Source organism: Dendropsophus ebraccatus, chromosome 8 (genome assembly GCF_027789765.1).
Source record: "Dendropsophus ebraccatus isolate aDenEbr1 chromosome 8, aDenEbr1.pat, whole genome shotgun sequence".
In the NCBI taxonomy this organism is placed as follows: Eukaryota; Metazoa; Chordata; class Amphibia; order Anura; family Hylidae; genus Dendropsophus; species Dendropsophus ebraccatus.
Genome location: NC_091461.1, coordinates 1346619 through 1370194, shown reverse-complemented (window position 1 = coordinate 1370194; position 23576 = coordinate 1346619). Strand labels below are relative to the sequence as shown.

Below are 23576 nucleotides of genomic sequence, written 5' to 3'. Positions count from 1 at the left end.
CTATTATATACTTATTATCCTCCTGTATGAGTGTGTATATCTCTCCCCATTCTGTGTAGGTATACAGCAGTGTATTGTATACTTATTATCCTCCTGTATGAGTGTATATATCTCTCCCCTGTGTGTAGGTATACAGCAGTGTATTATAGACTTATTATCCCCCTCCTGTATGAGTGTGTATATATCTCCCCAGTCTGTGTGGGTATACAGCAGTGTATTATATACTTATTATCCTCCTCCTGTATGAGTGTGTATATATCCCCAATCTGTGTAGGTATATAGCAGTGTATTATATACTTATTATCCTCCTGTCTGAGTGTGTATATATCTCTCCATTCTGTGTAGGTATACAGCAGTGTATTATATACTTATTCTCCTCCTGTATGAGTGTGTATATATCTCCCCATTCTGTGTAGGTATACAGCAGTGTATTATATACTTATTATCCTCCTGTATGAGTGTATATATCTCTCCCCTGTGTGTAGGTATACAGCAGTGTATTATAGACTTATTATCCTCCTCCTGTATGAGTGTGTATATATCTCCCCATTCTGTGTAGATATACAGCAGTGTATTATATACTTATTATCCCTCCTGTATGAGTGTGTATATATCTCTCCATTCTGTGTAGGTATACAGCAGTGTATTATATACTTATTATCCCTCCTGTATGAGTGTGTATATATCTCTCCATTCTGTGTAGGTATACAGCAGTGTATTATATACTTATTATCCTCCTGTATGAGTGTGTATATATCTCTCCCCTGTGTGTAGGTATACAGCAGTGTATTATAGACTTATTATCCTCCTCCTGTATGAGTGTGTATATATCTCCCCATTCTGTGTAGGTATACAGCAGTGTATTATATACTTATTATCCCTCCTGTATGAGTGTGTATATATCTCTCCATTCTGTGTAGGTATACAGCAGTGTATTATATACTTATTATCCCCCTGTATAAGTGTGTGTATATATCTCTCCATTCTGTGTAGGTATACAGCAGTGTATTATATACTTATTATCCCTCCTGTATGAGTGTGTATATATCTCTCCATTCTGTGTAGGTATACAGCAGTGTATTATATACTTATTATCCTCCCCATACAGACGGGGGGGGGGGGGGATAATAACAACCCTGTTCCCCCCCACTGACAGGAGATATATATATACACACACACAGACACAGAGACCCAGCCCGCTCAGCACTCACCTGACTCCAGTAGCGGTTGATGATCAGCAGCGAGGCGTCGTCGGTGGCCTGTCTCTTCTCCAGGGTCTCGATGCGGTCTCGTAGCTCGTCCTCGATGGCCTGCCTCTGGTCAAGCATGCCCGCCAACTTTTTGTTCTTCACCTGGAGAGTCCGGAGATCCTGCTCCTCCTGGAACATCACAAAACAATTCATTGAGAGACTGACAGCCGCAGCCAGACCCTCCCCTTGACAGTCATGCATGCCCCCACCCCCCAAGTGGACAGAAACACGCCCCCCCCCCCCCAGCAGACAGACACACGCCTCCCCCCAAGCGGACAGACACACGGCCTCCCCCCCAGCAGAGACACACGCCCCCCCCCCCCAAGCGGACAGACACACGGCCTCCCCCCCCAGCAGAGACACCCCCCCCCCCCAAGCGGACAGACACACGGCCCCCTCCCAGCAGACAGACACACACTCACCGTAGATGAGACGCCGCCCAACTTTATGGTCTCCACTGTGGTCCCAGAATCCTCCACTGCAGTCTTCTTCTCAGGGGGGCCCGAGGGGCCGGGGTCCCCCGCTGTTCTCTTACTACCAGCACCGGACATCCTGGACTGGAGCCGAACACTGGAGGAGAACAAGACTGGCATAAACCATGAGAACAGATGGAGATGTATGTGTATAGGGGGTCCTGTGTGTGACAGGGCCGGGCTAGTGATATGGTGTGTGACAGGGCCGGGCTAGTGATATGGTGTGTGTGACAGGGCCGGGCTAGTGATATGGTGTGTGTGACAGGGCCGGGCTAGTGATATGGTGTGTGACAGGGCCGGGCTAGTGATATGGTGTGTGACAGGGCCGGGCTAGTGATATGGTGTGTGACAGGGCCGGGCTAGTGATATGGTGTGTGTGACAGGGCCGGGCTAGTGATATGGTGTGTGTGACAGGGCCGGGCTAGTGATATGGTGTGTGACAGGGCCGGGCTAGTGATATGGTGTGTGATGGGGCGGGGCTAGTGATATGGTGTGTGACAGGGCCGGGCTAGTGATATGGTGTGTGTGACAGGGCCGGGCTAGTGATATGGTGTGTGTGACAGGGCCGGGCTAGTGATATGGTGTGTGACAGGGCCGGGCTAGTGATATGGTGTGTGACAGGGCCGGGCTAGTGATATGGTGTGTGACAGGGCCGGGCTAGTGATATGGTGTGTGACAGGGCCGGCCTAGTGATATGGTGTGTGACAGGGCCGGCCTAGTGATATGGTGTGTGTGACAGGGCCGGGCTAGTGATATGGTGTGTGACAGGGCCGGGCTAGTGATATGGTGTGTGACAGGGCTGGGGTAGTGATATGGTGTGTGTGACAGGGCTGGGGTAGTGATATGGTGTGTGTGACAGGGCCGGGCTAGTGATATGGTGTGTGACAGGGCCGGGCTAGTGATATGGTGTGTGACAGGGCCGGGCTAGTGATATGGTGTGTGACAGGGCCGGGCTAAGGGGGAATTTACATGGGGCAGATTATATGCAGAATTTTTCAAGGAAGGAAAAGACAGACAGTGGGTAATCTCTACATAAGTTAGTCAGAACAAATCGCACAACGAAGTGGTGGGTCACATGATGCCGGGAATGTTACCCCGGGGCAAGGGGTGTATAGCGTCACTATTCCCGGGGGCCCTGGGGCTGTCACTATTCCCGGGGCCCTGGGGCTGTCACTATTCCTGTAGCGGTCACTATTCCTGTGGCTGTCACTATTCCCGGGGGCCCTGTAGCTGTCACTATTCCCGGGGGCCCTGTAGCTGTCACTATTCCCGGGGGCCCTGTAGCTGTCACTATTCCGGGGGACCCTGTAGCTGTCACTATTCCCGGGGGCCCTGGGGCTGTCACTATTCCTGGGGCTGTCACTATTCCGGGGGGCCCTGTAGCTGTCAGTATTCCCGGGGGCCCTGGGGCTGTCACTATTCCTGGGGCTGTCACTATTCCCGGGGGCCCTGTAGCTGTCACTATTCCCGGGGGCCCTGTAGCTGTCACTATTCCTGTAGCTGTCACTATTCCCGGGGGCCCTGGGGCTGTCACTATTCCTGGGGCTGTCACTATTCCCGGGGCCCCTGTAGCTGTCACTATTCCCAGGGCCCCTGTAGCTGTCACTATTCCGGGGGGCCCTGTAGCTGTCACTATTCCGGGGGGCCCTGTAGCTGTCACTATTCCCGGGGGTCCTGTAGCCGTCACTATTCCCGGGGGCCCAGTAGCTGTCACTATTCCAGTAGCTGTCACTATTCCCGGGGGCCCAGTAGCTGTCACTATTCCCGGGGCCCAGTAGCTGTCACTATTCCCGGGGCCCTGTAGCTGTCACTATTCCCGGGGCCCTGTAGCTGTCACTATTCCTGGGACCCCTGGGGCTGTCACTATTCCAGTAGCTGTCACTATTCCCGGGGCCCCTGGGGCTGTCACTATTCCAGTAGCTGTCACTATTCCCGGGGCCCCTGGGGCTGTCACTATTCCTGTAGCTGTCACTATTCCCGGGGGCCCAGTAGCTGTCACTTTTCCTGTAGCTGTCACTATTCCCGGGGCCCCTGTAGCTGTCACTATTCCCGGGGCCCCTGTAGCTGTCACTATTCCCGGGGGCCCTGGGGCTGTCACTATTCCCGGGGGCCCTGGGGCTGTCACTATTCCCGGGGGCCCTGGGGCTGTCACTATTCCCGGGGGCCCTGGGGCTGTCACTATTCCCGGGGGCCCTGGTGCTGTCACTATTCCCGGGGGCCCTGGGGCTGTCACTATTCCTGTAGCTGTCACTATTCCCGGGGCCCTGTAGCTGTCACTATTCCCGGGGGCCCTGGGGCTGTCACTATTCCTGTAGCTGTCACTATTCCCGGGGCCCTGTAGCTGTCACTATTCGCGGGGGCCCTGGGGCTGTCACTATTCCCGGGGCCCCTGTAGCCGTCACTATTCCCGGGGCCCCTGTAGCTGTCACTATTCCCGGGGGCCCTGTAGCTGTCACTATTCCCGGGGGCCCTGTAGCTGTTACTATTCCCGGGGGCCCTGTAGCTGTCACTATTCCCGGGGCTGTCACTATTCCTGTAGCTGTCACTATTCCCGGGGCCCAGTAGCTGTCACTATTCCTGGGACCCCTGGGGCTGTCACTATTCCAGTAGCTGTCACTATTCCCGGGGCCCCTGGGGCTGTCACTATTCCAGTAGCTGTCACTATTCCCGGGGCCCCTGGGGCTGTCACTATTCCTGTAGCTGTCACTATTCCCGGGGGCCCAGTAGCTGTCACTTTTTCCTGTAGCTGTCACTATTCCCGGGGCCCCTGTAGCTGTCACTATTCCCGGGGCCCCTGTAGCTGTCACTATTCCCGGGGGCCCTGGGGCGGTCACTATTCCCGGGGGCCCTGGGGCTGTCACTATTCCCGGGGGCCCTGGGGCTGTCACTATTCCCGGGGGCCCTGGGGCTGTCACTATTCCCGGGGGCCCTGGGGCTGTCACTATTCCCGGGGGCCCTGGGGCTGTCACTATTCCTGTAGCTGTCACTATTCCCGGGGCCCTGTAGCTGTCACTATTCCCGGGGGCCCTGGGGCTGTCACTATTCCTGTAGCTGTCACTATTCCCGGGGCCCTGTAGCTGTCACTATTCGCGGGGGCCCTGGGGCTGTCACTATTCCCGGGGCCCCTGTAGCCGTCACTATTCCCGGGGCCCCTGTAGCTGTCACTATTCCCGGGGGCCCTGTAGCTGTCACTATTCCCGGGGGCCCTGTAGCTGTTACTATTCCCGGGGGCCCTGTAGCTGTCACTATTCCCGGGGCTGTCACTATTCCTGTAGCTGTCACTATTCCTGTAGCTGTCACTATTCCCGGGGCCCAGTAGCTGTCACTATTCCTGGGACCCCTGGGGCTGTCACTATTCCAGTAGCTGTCACTATTCCCGGGGCCCCTGGGGCTGTCACTATTCCAGTAGCTGTCACTATTCCCGGGGCCCCTGGGGCTGTCACTATTCCTGTAGCTGTCACTATTCCCGGGGGCCCAGTAGCTGTCACTTTTCCTGTAGCTGTCACTATTCCCGGGGCCCCTGTAGCTGTCACTATTCCCGGGGCCCCTGTAGCTGTCACTATTCCCGGGGGCCCTGGGGCTGTCACTATTCCCGGGGGCCCTGGGGCTGTCACTATTCCCGGGGGCCCTGGGGCTGTCACTATTCCCGGGGGCCCTGGGGCTGTCACTATTCCCGGGGGCCCTGGGGCTGTCACTATTCCCGGGGGCCCTGGGGCTGTCACTATTCCTGTAGCTGTCACTATTCCCGGGGCCCTGTAGCTGTCACTATTCCCGGGGGCCCTGGGGCTGTCACTATTCCTGTAGCTGTCACTATTCCCGGGGCCCTGTAGCTGTCACTATTCGCGGGGGCCCTGGGGCTGTCACTATTCCCGGGGCCCCTGTAGCCGTCACTATTCCCGGGGCCCCTGTAGCTGTCACTATTCCCGGGGGCCCTGTAGCTGTCACTATTCCCGGGGGCCCTGTAGCTGTTACTATTCCCGGGGGCCCTGTAGCTGTCACTATTCCCGGGGCTGTCACTATTCCTGTAGCTGTCACTATTCCTGTAGCTGTCACTATTCCCGGGGCCCTGTAGCTGTCACTATTCCCGGGGGTCCTGTAGCCGTCACTATTCCCGGGGGCCCAGTAGCTGTCACTATTCCAGTAGCTGTCACTATTCCGGGGGGCCCTGTAGCTGTCACTATTCCCGGGGGCCCAGTAGCTATCACTATTCCAGTAGCTGTCACTATTCCCGGGGGCCCAGTAGCTGTCACTATTCCCGGGGCCCTGTAGCTGTCACTATTCCCGGGGCCCAGTAGCTGTCACTATTCCTGGGACCCCTGGGGCTGTCACTATTCCAGTAGATGTCACTATTCCCGGGGCCCCTGGGGCTGTCACTATTCCAGTAGCTGTCACTATTCCCGGGGCCCCTGGGGCTGTCACTATTCCTGTAGCTGTCACTATTCCCGGGGGCCCAGTAGCTGTCACTTTTCCTGTAGCTGTCACTATTCCCGGGGCCCCTGTAGCTGTCACTATTCCCGGGGGCCCTGTAGCTGTCACTATTCCCGGGGGCCCTGTAGCTGTCACTATTCCCGGGGGCCCTGTAGCTGTCACTATTCCCGGGGGCCCTGGGGCTGTCACTATTCCTGGGGCTGTCACTATTCCCGGGGGCCCTGTAGCTGTCACTATTCCCAGGGCCCCTGTAGCTGTCACTATTCCGGGGGGCCCTGTAGCTGTCACTATTCCGGGGGGCCCTGTAGCTGTCACTATTCCCGGGGGCCCTGTAGCTGTCACTATTCCCGGGGGCCCTGTAGCTGTCACTATTCCGGGGGGCCCTGTAGCTGTCACTATTCCCGGGGGTCCTGTAGCCGTCACTATTCCCGGGGGCCCAGTAGCTGTCACTATTCCCGGGGCCCTGTAGCTGTCACTATTCCCGGGGCCCTGTAGCTGTCGCTATTCCCGGGGCCCTGTAGCTGTCACTATTCCTGGGACCCCTGGGGCTGTCACTATTCCAGTAGCTGTCACTATTCCCGGGGCCCCTGGGGCTGTCACTATTCCAGTAGCTGTCACTATTCCCGGGGCCCCTGGGGCTGTCACTATTCCTGTAGCTGTCACTATTCCCGGGGGCCCAGTAGCTGTCACTTTTCCTGTAGCTGTCACTATTCCCGGGGCCCCTGTAGCTGTCACTATTCCCGGGGGCCCTGGGGCTGTCACTATTCCTGGGGGCCCTGGGGCTGTCACTATTCCCGGGGGCCCTGGGGCTGTCACTATTCCCGGGGGCCCTGGGGCTGTCACTATTCCTGTAGCTGTCACTATTCCCGGGGCCCTGTAGCCGTCACTATTCCCGGGGCCCCTGGGGCTGTCACTATTCCCGGGGCCCCTGTAGCCGTCACTATTCCCGGGGCCCCTGTAGCTGTCACTATTCCCGGGGGCCCTGTAGCTGTTACTATTCCCGGGGGCCCTGTAGCTGTCACTATTCCCGGGGCTGTCACTATTCCTGTAGCTGTCACTATTCCTGTAGCTGTCACTATCCCTGTAGCTGTCACTATTCCCGGGGGTCCTGTAGCCGTCACTATTCCCGGGGGCCCAGTAGCTGTCACTATTCCAGTAGCTGTCACTATTCCCGGGGGCCCAGTAGCTGTCACTATTCCCGGGGGCCCAGTAGCTGTCACTATTCCCGGGGCCCTGTAGCTGTCACTATTCCCGGGGCCCAGTAGCTGTCACTATTCCTGGGACCCCTGGGGCTGTCACTATTCCAGTAGCTGTCACTATTCCCGGGGCCCCTGGGGCTGTCACTATTCCAGTAGCTGTCACTATTCCCGGGGCCCCTGGGGCTGTCACTATTCCTGTAGCTGTCACTATTCCCGGGGGCCCAGTAGCTGTCACTTTTCCTGTAGCTGTCACTATTCCCGGGGCCCCTGTAGCTGTCACTATTCCCGGGGCCCCTGTAGCTGTCACTATTCCCGGGGCCCCTGTAGCTGTCACTATTCCCGGGGCCCCTGTAGCTGTCACTATTCCCGGGGGCCCTGGGGCTGTCACTATTTCCGGGGGCCCTGGGGCTGTCACTATTCCTGTAGCTGTCACTATTCCCGGGGCCCTGTAGCTGTCACTATTCCTGTAGCTGTCACTATTCCCGGGGGCCCTGGGGCTGTCACTATTCCTGTAGCTGTCACTATTCCCGGGGCCCTGTAGCTGTCACTATTCCTGTAGCTGTCACTATTCCCGGGGGCCCTGTAGCTGTCACTATTCCCGGGGGCCCAGTAGCTGTCACTATTCCCGGGGCCCTGTAGCTGTCACTATTCCCGGGGCCCTGTAGCTGTCACTATTCCTGTAGCCGTCACTATTCCCGGGGCCCCTGGGGCTGTCACTATTCCCGGGGCCCTGTAGCTGTCACTATTCCCGGGGGCCCTGTAGCTGTTACTATTCCCGGGGGCCCTGTAGCTGTCACTATTCCCGGGGCTGTCACTATTCCCGTAGCTGTCACTATTCCCGGGGGCCCTGTAGCTGTCACTATTCCTGTAGCTGTCACTATTCCCGGGGCCCTGTAGCTGTCACTATTCCCGGGGCCCCTGTAGCTGTCACTATTCCCGGGGGCACTGTAGCTGTCACTATTCCCGGGGGCCCTGTAGCTGTCACTATTCCCGGGGGCCCTGTGGCTGTCACTATTCCTGTAGCTGTCACTATTCCCGGGGGCCCAGTAGCTGTCACTATTCCCGGGGGCCCTGTAGCCGTCACTATTCCCGGGGCCCCTGTAGCTGTCACTATTCCCGGGGCCCTGTAGCTGTCACTATTCCCGGGGCCCCTGTAGCTGTCACTATTCCCGGGGGCCCTGGGGCTGTCACTATTCCCGGGGCCCTGTAGCTGTCACTATTCCTGTAGCTGTCACTATTCCTGTAGCTGTCACTATTCCCGGGGGCCCTGGGGCTGTCACTATTCCCGGGGGCCCTGTAGCTGTCACTATTCCCGGGGGCCCTGGGGCTGTCACTATTCCCGGGGCCCCTGTAGCTGTCACTATTCCCGGGGGCCCTGTAGCTGTCACTATTCCCGGGGGCCCTGTAGCTGTCACTATTCCCGGGGCCCTGTAGCTGTCACTATTCCCGGGGCCCCTGTAGCTGTCACTATTCCCGGGGGCCCTGTAGCTGTCACTATTCCCGGGGGCCCTGTAGCTGTCACTATTCCCGGGGGCCCTGTAGCTGTCACTATTCCTGTAGCTGTCACTATTCCCGGGGGCCCTGTAGCTGTCACTATTCCCGGGGGCCCTGTAGCTGTCACTATTCCCGGGGGCCCCTGTAGCTGTCACTATTCCCGGGGGCCCAGTAGCTGTCACTATTCCCGGGGGCCCAGTAGCTGTCACTATTCCCGGGGGCCCTGTAGCCGTCACTATTCCCGGGGGCCCTGTAGCCGTCACTATTCCCGGGGGCCCTGTAGCTGTCACTATTCCTGTAGCTGTCACTATTCCCGGGGGCCCAGTAGCTGTCACTATTCCCGGGGGCCCAGTAGCTGTCACTATTCCTGTAGCTGTCACTATTCCTGTAGCTGTCACTATTCCCGGGGGCCCAGTAGCTGTCACTATTCCCGGGGGCCCAGTAGCTGACACTATTCCCGGGGGCCCTGTAGCCGTCACTATTCCTGTAGCTGTCACTATTCCCGGGGCCCTGTAGCTGTCACTATTCCTGTAGCTGTCACTATGCCCGGGGGCCCAGTAGCTGTCACTATTCCCGGGGCCCTGTAGCTGTCACTATTCCTGTAGCTGTCACTATTCCCGGGGGCCCTGTAGCTGTCACTATTCCAGTAGCTGTCACTATTCCCGGGGCCCCTGGGGCTGTCACTATTCCTGTAGCTGTCACTATTCCCGGGGGCCCAGTAGCTGTCACTATTCCCGGGGGCCCAGTAGCTGTCACTATTCCCGGGGGTCCTGTAGCCGTCACTATTCCCGGGGGCCCTGAAGCTGTCACTATTCCAGTAGCTGTCACTATTCCCGGGGGCCCTGGGGCTGTCACTATTCCTGTAGCTGTCACTATTCCCGGGGGCCCAGTAGCTGTCACTATTCCCGGGGGCCCAGTAGCTGTCACTATTCCCGGGGGTCCTGTAGCCGTCACTCTTCCCGGGGGCCCTGTAGCTGTCACTATTCCAGTAGCTGTCACTATTCCCGGGGGCCCTGGGGCTGTCACTATTCCCGGGGGCCCTGTAGCTGTCACTATTCCCGGGGGCCCTGGGGCTGTCACTATTCCCGGGGGCCCTGTAGCCGTCACTATTCCTGGGGGCCCTGGGGCTGTCACTATTCCTGTAGCTGTCACTATTCCCGGGGGCCCTGTAGCCGTCACTATTCCTGGGGGCCCTGGGGCTGTCACTATTCCTGTAGCTGTCACTATTCCTGGGGGCCCTGGGGCTGTCACTATTCCTGTAGCTGTCACTATTCCTGTAGCTGTCACTATTCCTGGGGGCCCTGGGGCTGTCACTATTCCTGTAGCTGTCACTATTCCCGGGGCCCTGTAGCTGTCACTATTCCCGGGGCCCCTGTAGCTGTCACTATTCCCGGGGCCCTGTAGCTGTCACTATTCCCGGGGGCCCAGTAGCTGTCACTATTCCCGGGGGCCCTGTAGCTGTCACTATCCCAGTAGCTGTCACTATTCCCGGGGGCCCTGTAGCTGTCACTATCCCAGTAGCTGTCACTATTCCCGGGGGCCCTGTAGCTGTCACTATCCCAGTAGCTGTCACTATTCCCGGGGGCCCTGTAGCCGTCACTATTCCCGGGGGCCCAGTAGCCGTCACTATTCCCGGGGCCCCTGTAGCTGTCACTATTCCTGTAGCCGTCACTATTCCCGGGGCCCCTGTAGCTGTCACTATTCCCGGGGCCCCTGTAGCCGTCACTGTGGCCCCTGGCATTGCGGATCCTGGTCCCCACACATAGCACTCAGTATGCCTGCTGTATACCGCTCCCCCTCACATCCCTGTATCCTCTCCCTGAGGACAGCGCCCCCTCCCGGCAGTCCTCCCCGGCCCCCCCGCCTCTCCCTCACACTTGGGGTGCAGGGGGGACAGGTTTGGGCTCTTCCCGCCCCCGATATGTGACATTATATTTACCTTCTGCTTCTCCTGAGCCCAGTACAGCTGCCCGGAAGAGGAAATGACGCAAACAGAAGCGGCTGCCGGGGCGGAGTTACAGCCGCCATCTTGGTAAAGGTGTCCGCCGCGTGTGACGTAACTCACCACTTCCGCCCTCCATGTTGGTAAAGTTGTGTGACGTATTTCCTGTCGTCAGCAGGAGGCGGCCATGTTTGTGGTGGTGGCGGAGGAGGGAGGCGTCCTGTTGGCTGAGTGTCAGGTGTGTAACTAAGCAGCGCGGGTGCGGCCGGGTGCAGGTGGCGCGGTGCCCTGAGGCAAAGGTAGGATAGCAGTGCGGCCTGACACCAGCGCTGGCACCCCTCCCCCCTCCTGGTCTTCACCTCTCTGGGACTGGCATTAGGGCTCCCTCAGCTCTGTGTTCTAATTAAGGGGCACTCCGGCGAAATCTGTTCGAAGCTAGTGTCAGAAGTTATAGAGATTCATTAGTCACTGTTATATAAAAGTCTTCCAGTACTTATCAGCTGCTGTATGTCCTGCAGGAAGTGGTGTATTCTCTCCAGTCTGACACAGTTCTCTCTGCTGCCACCTCTGTCCATGTCAGGAACTGTCCAGAGCAGCAGCAAATCCCCATAAAATACATCACATCCTGCAGGACATACAGCAGCTGATAAATACTGGAAGACTGGAGAGAATACACCACTTCCTGCAGGACATACATGAGCTGATAAGTACTGGGAGAATACACCACTTCCAGCAGGACATACAGCAGCTGATAAGTACTGGAAGACTGGAGAGTTCTGTCTGCAGCTGTGGCAGGTGCGTTCTAAATGTTTCCTCTGTGGAAGCCGCACCGTCCCTCTCCGCAACCATTCAAGGAGGGCAACGTTACATCTGTGTGTGTGCCAGGCATGGAGGGGGCAGCGTTACGTCTGTGTGTGTGCCAGGCATGGAGGGGGCAGCGTTACGTCTGTGTGTGTGCCAGGCATGGAGGGGGCAGCGTTACGTCTGTGTGTGTGCCAGGCATGGAGGGGGCAGCGTTACGTCTGTGTGTGTGCCAGGCATGGAGGGGGCAGCGTTACGTCTATGTGTGTGTGTGTGCCAGGCATGGAGGGGGCAGCGTTACGTCTGTGTGTGTGCCAGGCATGGAGGGGGCAGCGTTACGTCTGTGTGTGTGTGTGTGTGTGTGCCAGGCATGGAGGGGGCAGCGTTACGTCTGTGTGTGTGTCAGGCATGGAGCGGGCAGGGTTACGTTTCTGTGTGTGTGCCAGGCATGGAGGGGGCAGTGTTACGTTTCTGTGTGTGTCCCAGGCATGGAGGGGGCAGCATTACGTCTGTGTGTGTGTGTGCCAGGCATGGAGGGGGTAGCGTTATGTTTCTGTGTGTGTGCCAGGCATGGAGGGGGCAGGGTTACGTTTCTGTGTGTGTGCCAGGCATGGAGGGGGCAGGGTTACGTTTCTGTGTGTGTGCCAGGCATGGAGGGGGCAGGGTTACGTTTCTGTGTGTGTGCCAGGCATGGAGGGGGCAGCGTTATGTTTCTGTGTGTGTGCCAGGCATGGAGGGGCAGCGTTACGTTTCTGTGTGTGTGCCAGGCATGGAGGGGGCAGCGTTACGTCTGTGTGTGTGTGTGTGCCAGGCATGGAGGGGGCAGCGTTACGTCTGTGTGTGTGCCAGGCATGGAGGGGGCAGGGTTACTTTTCTGTGTGTGTGCCAGGCATGGAGGGGGCAGGGTTACGTTTCTGTGTGTGTGCCAGGCATGGAGGGGGCAGGGTTACGTTTCTGTGTGTGTGCCAGGCATGGAGGGGGCAGGGTTACGTTTCTGTGTGTGTGCCAGGCATGGAGGGGGCAGCGTTATGTTTCTGTGTGTGTGCCAGGCATGGAGGGGGCAGCGTTATGTCTGTGTGTGTGTGCCAGGCATGGAGGGGGCAGCATTATGTCTGTGTGTGTGTGCCAGGCATGGAGGGGGCAGCGTTACGTCTGTGTGTGTGTGTGTGCCAGGCATGGAGGGGGCAGCGTTACGTCTGTGTGTGTGCCAGGCATGGAGGGGGCAGGGTTACGTTTCTGTGTGTGTGCCAGGCATGGAGGGGGCAGGGTTACGTTTCTGTGTGTGTGCCAGGCATGGAAGGGGGCAGCGTTATGTCTGTGTGTGTGTGCCAGGCATGGAGGGGGCAGGGTTACGTTTCTGTGTGTGTGCCAGGCATGGAGGGGGCAGCGTTACGTTTCTGTGTGTGTGCCAGGCATGGAGGGGGCAGCGTTACGTCTGTGTGTGTGTGTGTGTGTGCCAGGCATGGAGGGGGCAGCGTTATGTCTGTGTGTGTGCCAGGCATGGAGGGGGCAGCGTTATGTTTCTGTGTGTGTGCCAGGCATGGAGGGGGCAGCGTTACGTTTCTGTGTGTGTGCCAGGCATGGAGGGGGCAGCGTTATGTCTGTGTGTGTGCCAGGCATGGAGGGGGCAGGGTTACGTTTCTGTGTGTGTGCCAGGCATGGAGGGGGCAGCGTAACGTCTGTGTGTGTGTGTGTGCCAGGCATGGAGGGGGCAGGGTTACGTTTCTGTGTGTGTGCCAGGCATGGAGGGGGCAGCATTACGTCTGTGTGTGTGCCAGGCATGGAGGGGGCAGCGTTATGTTTCTGTGTGTGTGCCAGGCATGGAGGGGGCAGCGTTATGTTTCTGTGTGTGTGCCAGGCATGGAGGGGGCAGCATTACGTCTGTGTGTGTGCCAGGCATGGAGGGGGCAGGGTTACGTTTCTGTGTGTGTGCCAGGCATGGAGGGGGCAGCGTTATGTTTCTGTGTGTGTGCCAGGCATGGAGGGGGCAGCGTTACGTTTCTGTGTGTGTGCCAGGCATGGAGGGGGCAGCGTTACGTCTGTGTGTGTGTGTGTGCCAGGCATGGAGGGGGCAGCGTTACGTCTGTGTGTGTGCCAGGCATGGAGGGGGCAGGGTTACGTTTCTGTGTGTGGTGCCAGGCATGGAGGGGGCAGGTTACGTTTCTGTGTGTGTGCCAGGCATGGAGGGGGCAGGGTTACGTTTCTGTGTGTGTGCCAGGCATGGAGGGGGCAGCGTTATGTTTCTGTGTGTGTGCCAGGCATGGAGGGGGCAGCGTTATGTCTGTGTGTGTGTGCCAGGCATGGAGGGGGCAGCATTATGTCTGTGTGTGTGTGCCAGGCATGGAGGGGGCAGCGTTACGTCTGTGTGTGTGTGTGTGTGCCAGGCATGGAGGGGGCAGCGTTACGTCTGTGTGTGTGCCAGGCATGGAGGGGGCAGGGTTACGTTTCTGTGTGTGTGCCAGGCATGGAGGGGGCAGGGTTACGTTTCTGTGTGTGTGCCAGGCATGGAAGGGGGCAGCGTTATGTCTGTGTGTGTGTGCCAGGCATGGAGGGGGCAGGGTTACGTTTCTGTGTGTGTGCCAGGCATGGAGGGGGCAGCGTTATGTCTGTGTGTGTGCCAGGCATGGAGGGGGCAGCGTTACGTTTCTGTGTGTGTGCCAGGCATGGAGGGGGCAGCGTTACGTCTGTGTGTGTGTGTGTGCCAGGCATGGAGGGGGCAGCGTTATGTCTGTGTGTGTGCCAGGCATGGAGGGGGCAGCGTTACGTTTCTGTGTGTGTGCCAGGCATGGAGGGGGCAGCGTTACGTTTCTGTGTGTGTGCCAGGCATGGAGGGGGCAGCGTTATGTCTGTGTGTGTGCCAGGCATGGAGGGGGCAGGGTTACGTTTCTGTGTGTGTGCCAGGCATGGAGGGGGCAGCGTAACGTCTGTGTGTGTGCCAGGCATGGAGGGGGCAGGGTTACGTTTCTGTGTGTGTGCCAGGCATGGAGGGGGCAGCATTACGTCTGTGTGTGTGCCAGGCATGGAGGGGGCAGCGTTACGTTTCTGTGTGTGTGCCAGGCATGGAGGGGGGCACCGTTATGTTTCTGTGTGTGTGCCAGGCATGGAGGGGGCAGCATTACGTCTGTGTGTGTGCCAGGCATGGAGGGGGCAGGGTTACGTTTCTGTGTGTGTGCCAGGCATGGAGGGGGCAGCGTTATGTTTCTGTGTGTGTGCCAGGCATGGAGGGGGCAGCGTTACGTTTCTGTGTGTGTGCCAGGCATGGAGGGGGCAGCGTTACGTCTGTGTGTGTGTGTGTGCCAGGCATGGAGGGGGCAGCGTTATGTCTGTGTGTGTGCCAGGCATGGAGGGGGCAGCGTTATGTTTCTGTGTGTGTGCCAGGCATGGAGGGGGCAGCGTTACGTTTCTGTGTGTGTGCCAGGCATGGAGGGGGCAGCGTTATGTCTGTGTGTGTGTGCCAGGCATGGAGGGGGCAGGGTTACGTTTCTGTGTGTGTGCCAGGCATGGAGGGGGCAGCGTAACGTCTGTGTGTGTGCCAGGCATGGAGGGGGCAGGGTTACGTTTCTGTGTGTGTGCCAGGCATGGAGGGGCAGCATTACGTCTGTGTGTGTGCCAGGCATGGAGGGGGCAGCGTTATGTTTCTGTGTGTGTGCCAGGCATGGAGGGGGCAGCGTTCTGTTTCTGTGTGTGTGCCAGGCATGGAGGGGGCAGCATTACGTCTGTGTGTGTGCCAGGCATGGAGGGGGCAGGGTTACGTTTCTGTGTGTGTGCCAGGCATGGAGGGGGCAGCGTTATGTTTCTGTGTGTGTGCCAGGCATGGAGGGGGCAGCGTTATGTTTCTGTGTGTGTGCCAGGCATGGAGGGGGCAGCGTTATGTTTCTGTGTGTGTGCCAGGCATGGAGGGGGCAGCGTTACGTTTCTGTGTGTGTGCCAGGCATGGAGGGGGCAGCGTTACGTCTGTGTGTGTGTGTGTGTGCCAGGCATGGAGGGGGCAGCGTTATGTCTGTGTGTGTGCCAGGCATGGAGGGGGCAGCGTTATGTTTCTGTGTGTGTGCCAGGCATGGAGGGGGCAGCGTTACGTTTCTGTGTGTGTGCCAGGCATGGAGGGGGCAGGGTTACGTTCTGTGTGTGTGCCAGGCATGGAGGGGGCAGCGTTATGTTTCTGTGTGTGTGCCAGGCATGGAGGGGGCAGCATTACGTCTGTGTGTGTGCCAGGCATGGAGGGGGCAGCGTTATGTTTCTGTGTGTGTGCCAGGCATGGAGGGGGCAGCGTTATGTTTCTGTGTGTGTGCCAGGCATGGAGGGGGCAGCGTTACGTGTCTGTGTGTGTGCCAGGCATGGAGGGGGCAGCGTTACGTCTGTGTGTGTGTGTGTGCCAGGCATGGAGGGGGCAGCGTTATGTCTGTGTGTGTGCCAGGCATGGAGGGGGCAGCGTTATGTTTCTGTGTGTGTGCCAGGCATGGAGGGGGCAGCGTTATGTCTGTGTGTGTGCCAGGCATGGAGGGGGCAGGGTTACGTTTCTGTGTGTGTGTGCCAGGCATGGAGGGGGGCAGCGTAACGTCTGTGTGTGTGTGTGCCAGGCATGGAGGGGGCAGGGTTACGTTTCTGTGTGTGTGCCAGGCATGGAGGGGGCAGCATTACGTCTGTGTGTGTGCCAGGCATGGAGGGGGCAGCGTTACGTCTGTGTGTGTGCCAGGCATGGAGGGGGCAGCATTACGTCTGTGTGTGTGCCAGGCATGGAGGGGGCAGCGTTAGGTTTCTGTGTGTGTGCCAGGCATGGAGGGGGCAGCATTACGTCTGTGTGTGTGCCAGGCATGGAGGGGGCAGCGTTATGTTTCTGTGTGTGTGCCAGGCATGGAGGGGGCAGGGTTACGTTTCTGTGTGTGTGCCAGGCATGGAGGTGGCAGCGTTACGTTTCTGTGTGTGTGCCAGGCATGGAGGGGGCAGCGTTACGTTTCTGTGTGTGTGCCAAGCATGGAGGGGGCAGCGTTACGTCTGTGTGTGTGCCAGGCATGGAGGGGGCAGGGTTATGTTTCTGTGTGTGTGCCAGGCATGGAGGGGGCAGCGTTACGTCTGTGTGTGTGTGTGTGCCAGGCATGGAGGGGGCAGTGTTACGTCTGTGTGTGTGTGTGCCAGGCATGGAGGGGGCAGGGTTACGTTTCTGTGTGTGTGCCAGGCATGGAGGGGGCAGCGTTACGTTTCTGTGTGTGTGCCAGGCATGGAAGGGGCAGCATTATGTCTGTGTGTGTGTGTGTGCCAGGCATGGAGGGGGCAGCGTTACGTTTCTGTGTGTGTGCCAGGCATGGAGGGGGCAGCGTTACGTCTGTGTGTGTGTGCCAGGCATGGAGGGGGCAGGGTTACGTTTCTGTGTGTGTGCCAGGCATGGAGGGGGCAGGGTTACGTTTCTGTGTGTGTGCCAGGCATGGAGGGGGCAGCATTATGTCTGTGTGTGCGCCAGGCATGGAGGGGGCAGGGTTACGTTTCTGTGTGTGTGCCAGGCATGGAGGGGGCAGGGTTACGTTTCTGTGTGTGTGCCAGGCATGGAGGGGGCAGCATTACATCTGTGTGTGTGCCAGGCATGGAGGGGGCAGCATTACGTCTGTGTGTGTGCCAGGCATGGAGGGGGCAGCATTACGTCTGTGTGTGTGCCAGGCATGGAGGGGGCAGCGTTATGTCTGTGTGTGTGTGTGTCAGGCATGGAGGGGGCAGCATTATGTCTGTGTGTGTGCCAGGCATGGAGGGGGCAGCATTATGTCTGTGTGTGTGTGCCAGGCATGGAGGGGGCAGCGTTACGTTTCTGTGTGTGTGCCAGGCATGGAGGGGGCAGCATTATGTCTGTGTGTGTGCCAGGCATGGAGGGGGCAGCATTACGTCTGTGTGTGTGCCAGGCATGGAGGGGGCAGCATTACGTCTGTGTGTGTGCCAGGCATGGAGGGGGCAGCATTACGTCTGTGTTTGTGTGTGCCAGGCATGGAGGGGGCAGCGTTACGTCTGTGTGTGTGCCAGGCATGGAGGGGGCAGCATTATGTCTGTGTGTGTGTGTGTGCCAGGCATGGAGGGGGCAGCGTTACGTTTCTGTGTGTGTGCCAGGCATGGAGGGGGCAGCATTATGTCTGTGTGTGTGCCAGGCATGGAGGGGGCAGCATTACGTCTGTGTGTGTGCCAGGCATGGAGGGGGTAGCATTATGTCTGTGTGTGTGCCAGGCATGGAGGGGGCAGCGTTACGTCTGTGTGTGTGTGCCAGGCATGGAGGGGGCAGGGTTATGTTTCTGTGTGTGTGCCAGGCATGGAGGGGGCAGCGTTACGTTTGTGTGTATGCCAGGCATGGAGGGGGCAGCATTATGTCTGTGTGTGTGCCAGGCATGGAGGGGGCAGGGTTACGTTTCTGTGTGTGTGCCAGGCATGGAGGGGGCAGCGTTACATCTGTGTGTGTGCCAGGCATGGAGGGGGCAGCGTTACATCTGTGTGTGTGCCAGGCATGGAGGGGGCAGGGTTACGTTTCTGTGTGTGTGCCAGGCATGGAGGGGGCAGCGTTACGTTTCTGTGTGTGTGCCAGGCATGGAGGGGGCAGCGTTACGTTTCTGTGTGTATGCCAGGCATGGAGGGGGCAGCATTACGTCTGTGTGTGTGCCAGGCATGGAGGGGGCAGGGTTATGTTTCTGTGTGTGTGCCAGGCATGGAGGGGGCAGTGTTACGTCTGTGTGTGCCAGGCATGGAGGGGGCAGGGTTACGTTTCTGTGTGTGTGCCAGGCATGGAGGGGGCAGCATTACGTCTGCGTGTGTGCCAGGCATGGAGGGGGCAGCATTACGTCTTTGTGTGTGCCAGGCATGGAGGGGGCAGGGTTATGTTTCTGTGTGTGTGCCAGGCATGGAGGGGGCAGCGTTATGTTTGTGTGTGTGCCAGGCATGGAGGGGGCAGCATTACGTTTGTGTGTGTGCCAGGCATGGAGGGGGCAGCATTATGTCTGTGTGTGTGCCAGGCATGGAGGGGGCAGCGTTATGTCTGTGTGTGTGTGTGCCAGGCATGGAGGGGGCAGCGTTACGTTTCTGTGTGTGTGCCAGGCATGGAGGGGGCAGCGTTACGTGTCTGTGTGTGTGCCAGGCATGGAGGGGGCAGCATTACGTCTGTGTGTGTGCCAGGCATGGAGGGGGCAGTGTTACGTCTGTGTGTGTGTGCCAGGCATGGAGGGGGCAGGGTTACGTTTCTGTGTGTGTGCCAGGCATGGTGGGGGCAGCATTACGTCTGTGTGTGTGCCAGGCATGGAGGGGGCAGCATTATGTCTGTGTGTGTGCCAGGCATGGAGGGGGCAGCGTTACATCTGTGTGTGTGCCAGGCATGGAGGGGGCAGGGTTACGTTTCTGTGTGTGTGCCAGGCATGGAGGGGGCAGCATTACGTCTGTGTGTGTGCCAGGCATGGAGGAGGCAGCATTACGTCTGTGTGTGTGCCAGGCATGGAGGGGGCAGCTTTACGTTTCTGTGTGTGTGCCAGGCATGGAGGGGGCAGCTTTACGTTTCTGTGTGTGTGCCAGGCATGGAGGGGGCAGCGTTACGTTTCTGTGTGTGTGCCAGGCATGGAGGGGGCAGGGTTACGTTTCTGTGTGTGTGCCAGGCATGGAGGGGGCAGCATTACGTCTGTGTGTGTGCCAGGCATGGAGGGGGCACCGTTATGTTTCTGTGTGTGTGCCAGGCATGGAGGGGGCAGCATTACGTCTGTGTGTGTGCCAGGCATGGAGGGGGCAGCGTTATGTTTCTGTGTGTGTGCCAGGCATGGAGGGGGCAGCATTACGTCTGTGTGTGTGCCAGGCATGGAGGGGGCAGCGTTATGTTTCTGTGTGTGTGCCAGGCATGGAGGGGGCAGCGTTATGTTTCTGTGTGTGTGCCAGGCATGGAGGGGGCAGCGTTACGTCTGTGTGTGTGTGTGCCAGGCATGGAGGGGGCAGCGTTACGTCTGTGTGTGTGCCAGGCATGGAGGGGGCAGCGTTACGTTTCTGTGTGTGTGCCAGGCATGGAGGGGGCAGCGTTACGTTTCTGTGTGTGTGCCAGGCATGGAGGGGGCAGCGTTATGTTTCTGTGTGTGTGCCAGGCATGGAGGGGGCAGCATTACGTCTGTGTGTGTGCCAGGCATGGAGGGGGCAGCGTTATGTTTCTGTGTGTGTGCCAGGCATGGAGGGGGCAGCGTTATGTTTCTGTGTGTGTGCCAGGCATGGAGGGGGCAGCGTTACGTTTCTGTGTGTGTGCCAGGCATGGAGGGGGCAGCGTTACGTTTCTGTGTGTGTGCCAGGCATGGAGGGGGCAGCGTTACGTTTCTGTGTGTGTGCCAGGCATGGAGGGGGCAGCGTTCAGTAACTTCCCGCCCTTCCCTCTCTCGGTCAGTGGGGCTCTTGTTGCCGAGTGGACTCCGTAGTCCACACTGAGCACTTGCTGATTGTTTCCAGTTCTCCTGCTATATGTTCTCTATACAGTAGGTGGCGCACAGCTTCAGCACCTTGATGTGTTTAGCGGGTTAGCTAACCTCTAGTAAATGTCCAGCTCCTTGGCATAGATGTGAGGGTGTGCGGTGACAGTAGAAACCTGCTGTGTACTCGCTGCCTCGCAGATGTCCGACAGATTGTCTCCGCTTCCATGGATGATATAGGAGAGAATGAGCCAGGGCAGCGATGGCGTCAATAGAGGCCATCACCAGGCCTGGACCCCTCACAGTGTTACCTCTGGTGTCCATATAGTGCACCCTATATATATATATATATTGTAAGCGTCTCCACATGGTACTGTACTCGCATACGGCCCCACTACTAGTTACTGTGCTCACATAGTGCTCCCAGCATGCAGTCTGGATCCACCATGGTGCCCTCCTGTTACTACCAGTTTATATGCTGTTACAGCCACCAGGGCGGCGCTCCTGGGTTCTGCATCTCTATCGATCGCTCATTGGCAGCCGCGGTGGTGTTCCTCTGCCTGGTACAAGCCATCTATGTTCGGCCATTGTTGATCTTGTTTGGAATTTCTGGCTTCTCTTCTTGTTTGTCGCCCCCCTGACCATCCTCCTGGTGATCAGCCCAGATTCTGTCCCTTTAGCTACAGATCCAGACCTTCCTAGCAAAGTACCCACTGCCGATAGGTGACTACTCTGGGATCAGTTTCCAAGAGATCTGACCTCATTATGGAGTTAAATCCATCGGCATTATATTGGTTAATCTGCGACATGTGAACACAACGCCTACAGATGCCTTGGTATGAGATCTCCACAAGGTGGATTTGCTTTTTAGGTGCCTGCCCTGTTACCCGTCCCCTCCCCCGTCGCCGGAGCGTTTACTTCACCTGCTCCCCGCTCGGCCAATCAGTGTGCTGCCCCACCTTAGCGCACTGATTGGCTGATTGGACGTGAAGACGCCAGGAGCCCCAAAGCTAACCGGAGTGGGGAACAGGTGATGTATACTCTCCTGCGACGGGGGGGTTAACAGGGTGGGCTGCGGACATGTGAGTGTGAGTTTGTCTGCCCGTATGTGTACAGGGCAGGGATCCACAGCGGATCTGTTACGTGTGAACGCACCCTAAAGGCTCCAGACCAGGTGACCATCATTGGCGCCATCTGGGCTTGAATCCTGGTCCTCCTGACATGTTGAAGTTTTTTACCTGTCTCTGTGGTGGTCTCCAATCTGTGGCCTTCATTATTTAGGGCACAATGGGAATTCGGAACAGGTTGGGGACTGATGTTTCTGAAACTGCCTAATCATTGTGCTCGGGTTCACAGTCCACGTTGGGATAGGCTGTGTAATATCTGCTATCAGGAACAAAATTGCACTCGAGGCAAGAACCCAAGAAGGTCCTCTGCCAAATCCTTATCAGTTCCCTGTGCAGCTAAAGTAAGAACTGGATCATCTATGGTGAGGATTGGAATAAGGTGTTATGATGCCCATGTGACTGAGGGTGGGGTCAGCGGTGGCTACCTTCTTATGGCCCTGATGTGTTCCTATATTTGCTTTTCTCTTCCAGGGATTCTGCTAAACTCCAAGACCTGATGGTTGTATAGAGGAATATGAATGACTGGAGAAGGGGATCGAGGACTGGTGGTCCAGTGAGTGATGCTGGAGAAATCTACATCTCACATCATGCGTTGGTCTCCTGTGGTCCGGAGTCCTTGCTGCCACCTCTCGGCCCTCTTCATCTTTACTCTATTTCTGGCCACTTTCTGTTTCCAGAGCCTCCTGTATTCTCCCATGTTTTCTCGTAGACATTATCTCCAACAAATGAGTCGAGATTTCTTAAAGCAAAACCTGAAGGATGGGACTGATGCCTTGAAACACTTTCAGCAGGTTGTTCCCATGGGACCCAGTAACACCTCCATCCCTTGTAACCACAGACCCATGGACAGCCAGAAGGAACCAGGTCCTGGTCCCCCCCTTCTCATCACTATCATCACAACAAGTCGCCGACCTGAGTATCATTACCTTCTACAAGTTGCACAAGGATTTCTGGATCTGGTGAATGACTGTGGCCCAGACTGTTCACGTTTTAAGCTTTTACTTTGCAATGTGGACCCTTTGCCTGATGCCCACAATGATGCCTGCCTTCTCTCTCACCTCCTGCCATCAGTAGCGCGCCATCTGAATGTACACGTAGCTGAAGCCCCCAATCGTTTTGAGAAGGAGAAGCAGGATTATATGTACTGCCTGTCCCGCTCCCTAGAGCTCTACTCTCCAGAATATGTTATGCTGGTGGAGGATGACGCCGTCCCACACACAGATATCTTCAGTACCTTCTTCCATTTGGTGCAAGTGCGTTTCCCCGATGAACCTCTAGGGGGAGGTCTGTATGCAAAATTATATCATCCCGAACGATTGCAAGGTTATGTGAACCCTGAGCCGATGCGGATTTTGGAGTGGATCGGCCTGGGAGGAATATTGGGTTTGGTTCTCACTTGGCTCTACACAGTTATTCTTCGACAGACAGAGTTTAGCTGGTGTCTATTCGTGGTCTTCACTATCTACGTCATGTTGCTGGTAGAGCTTGCAGGTCGGCATTATCTTTTAGAATTGCGCAGGATATCACCTGCTCTTTACAATGTGGTGCCAGTCACAGAATGCTGTACGCCGGCCATGCTGTTCTCCAAAGCTTCTGCCCACAGGACCCTGGGATATCTGACGGAATTACAGTGTGAACCGGGCTACGCCAAGGATATCGCTCTGTACAAAGAACTTGGGAGAAGGAAGGAGTGGGCATGGGCACTGGAGCCCAACCTGGTGAAACATGTGGGGATGTTCTCTTCTGTTAGGGGATGGTATGAAGGAGATGAGCCCCAGCTGCTGTGATTGAAAGAAGTGGAGATTCTCTACAGTTTGCAGTCTTGGAAAGTTAACTTTGACCAGTCAAATTTTCTGCTGATATGGTAGATGATCAAGACCAAAGGGACCAACACAAGTGGCCCTGTGCCCATTACTGGTAGAGAACATCTAGAAGGTTAGGAAGATTAAAATGAAAGGATCTCCATGCTGTGATAGGTACGAGAGGAGGAAATTGTGCCCGTCACTGGGAATGTTTATTTGCATAGGTCTGTGGTATATGGAGGCCCCGGTGTATTGTACTACTTGGCTTCTGTCTCCTCCTTCACTCCTATTCATTTCATGTTTTGGGGCTTTGTCGGTGGCATATGTAGTCCAAAGTACTACATGGCATAGTTGTGGTGCTCCTGTAGACTTTAATAGACCAATCATAGTCTACTAGAAACTTAATTTGGTCTTAAAGAGGACCTGTCACCCCGCATGCTGGGGTGACAGGCTCCCGACCCCCAGCTAGATCCCCTTATACTGACCTCATCTCGCCGAGTCCCGGAGCCGGTCCCGGGATGGAGATATCCTAGTCAGAAGCCGGCACACGCGCTGTGGAGATGGGTCCTGCGTCCATAGAGAATGAATGGACCCAGCATATCTCCATCCCGGGACCGGCTCCGGGAGCAGAACTCGGCGAGATGAGGTCAGTATAAGGGGATCTAGC

The 23576-nt window shown here is 57.3% G+C and overlaps 2 protein-coding genes across 3 annotated transcripts in view; one reads left to right on the top strand and one right to left on the bottom strand.

Annotated features, from left to right (window-relative positions):
* The window catches only part of RNF20 (ring finger protein 20), a 63322-nt gene extending 52439 nt beyond the window's left edge, over positions 1 to 10883 (bottom strand). Inside the window, exons 1-3 of the mRNA XM_069979574.1 lie at positions 10784 to 10883; positions 1673 to 1820; positions 1212 to 1379 (exon numbers count right to left, since the gene is read on the bottom strand). Coding sequence (XP_069835675.1) covers positions 1212 to 1379; positions 1673 to 1820; positions 10784 to 10872 — 405 coding nt within the window. The 5' untranslated portion in view covers positions 10873 to 10883. The remainder of the gene's footprint in view (positions 1 to 1211; positions 1380 to 1672; positions 1821 to 10783) is intronic.
* Positions 10884 to 10950: 67 nt separating this feature from the next.
* On the top strand, positions 10951 to 23359 carry LOC138798944 (post-GPI attachment to proteins factor 4-like). 2 transcript variants are annotated; one of them, XM_069979576.1, is made up of 2 exons: positions 10951 to 11024; positions 21579 to 23359. In XM_069979576.1, the coding sequence occupies exon 2, from the start codon at positions 21668 to 21670 to the stop codon at positions 22892 to 22894; it is 1227 nt and encodes a 408-aa protein (XP_069835677.1). In that variant the 5' UTR covers positions 10951 to 11024; positions 21579 to 21667; the 3' UTR covers positions 22895 to 23359. The 2 variants fall into 2 exon arrangements, with proteins under 2 accessions (XP_069835677.1, XP_069835676.1); XM_069979575.1 differs by having other exon boundaries at positions 10986 to 11085.
* Positions 23360 to 23576: the final 217 nt, after the last annotated feature.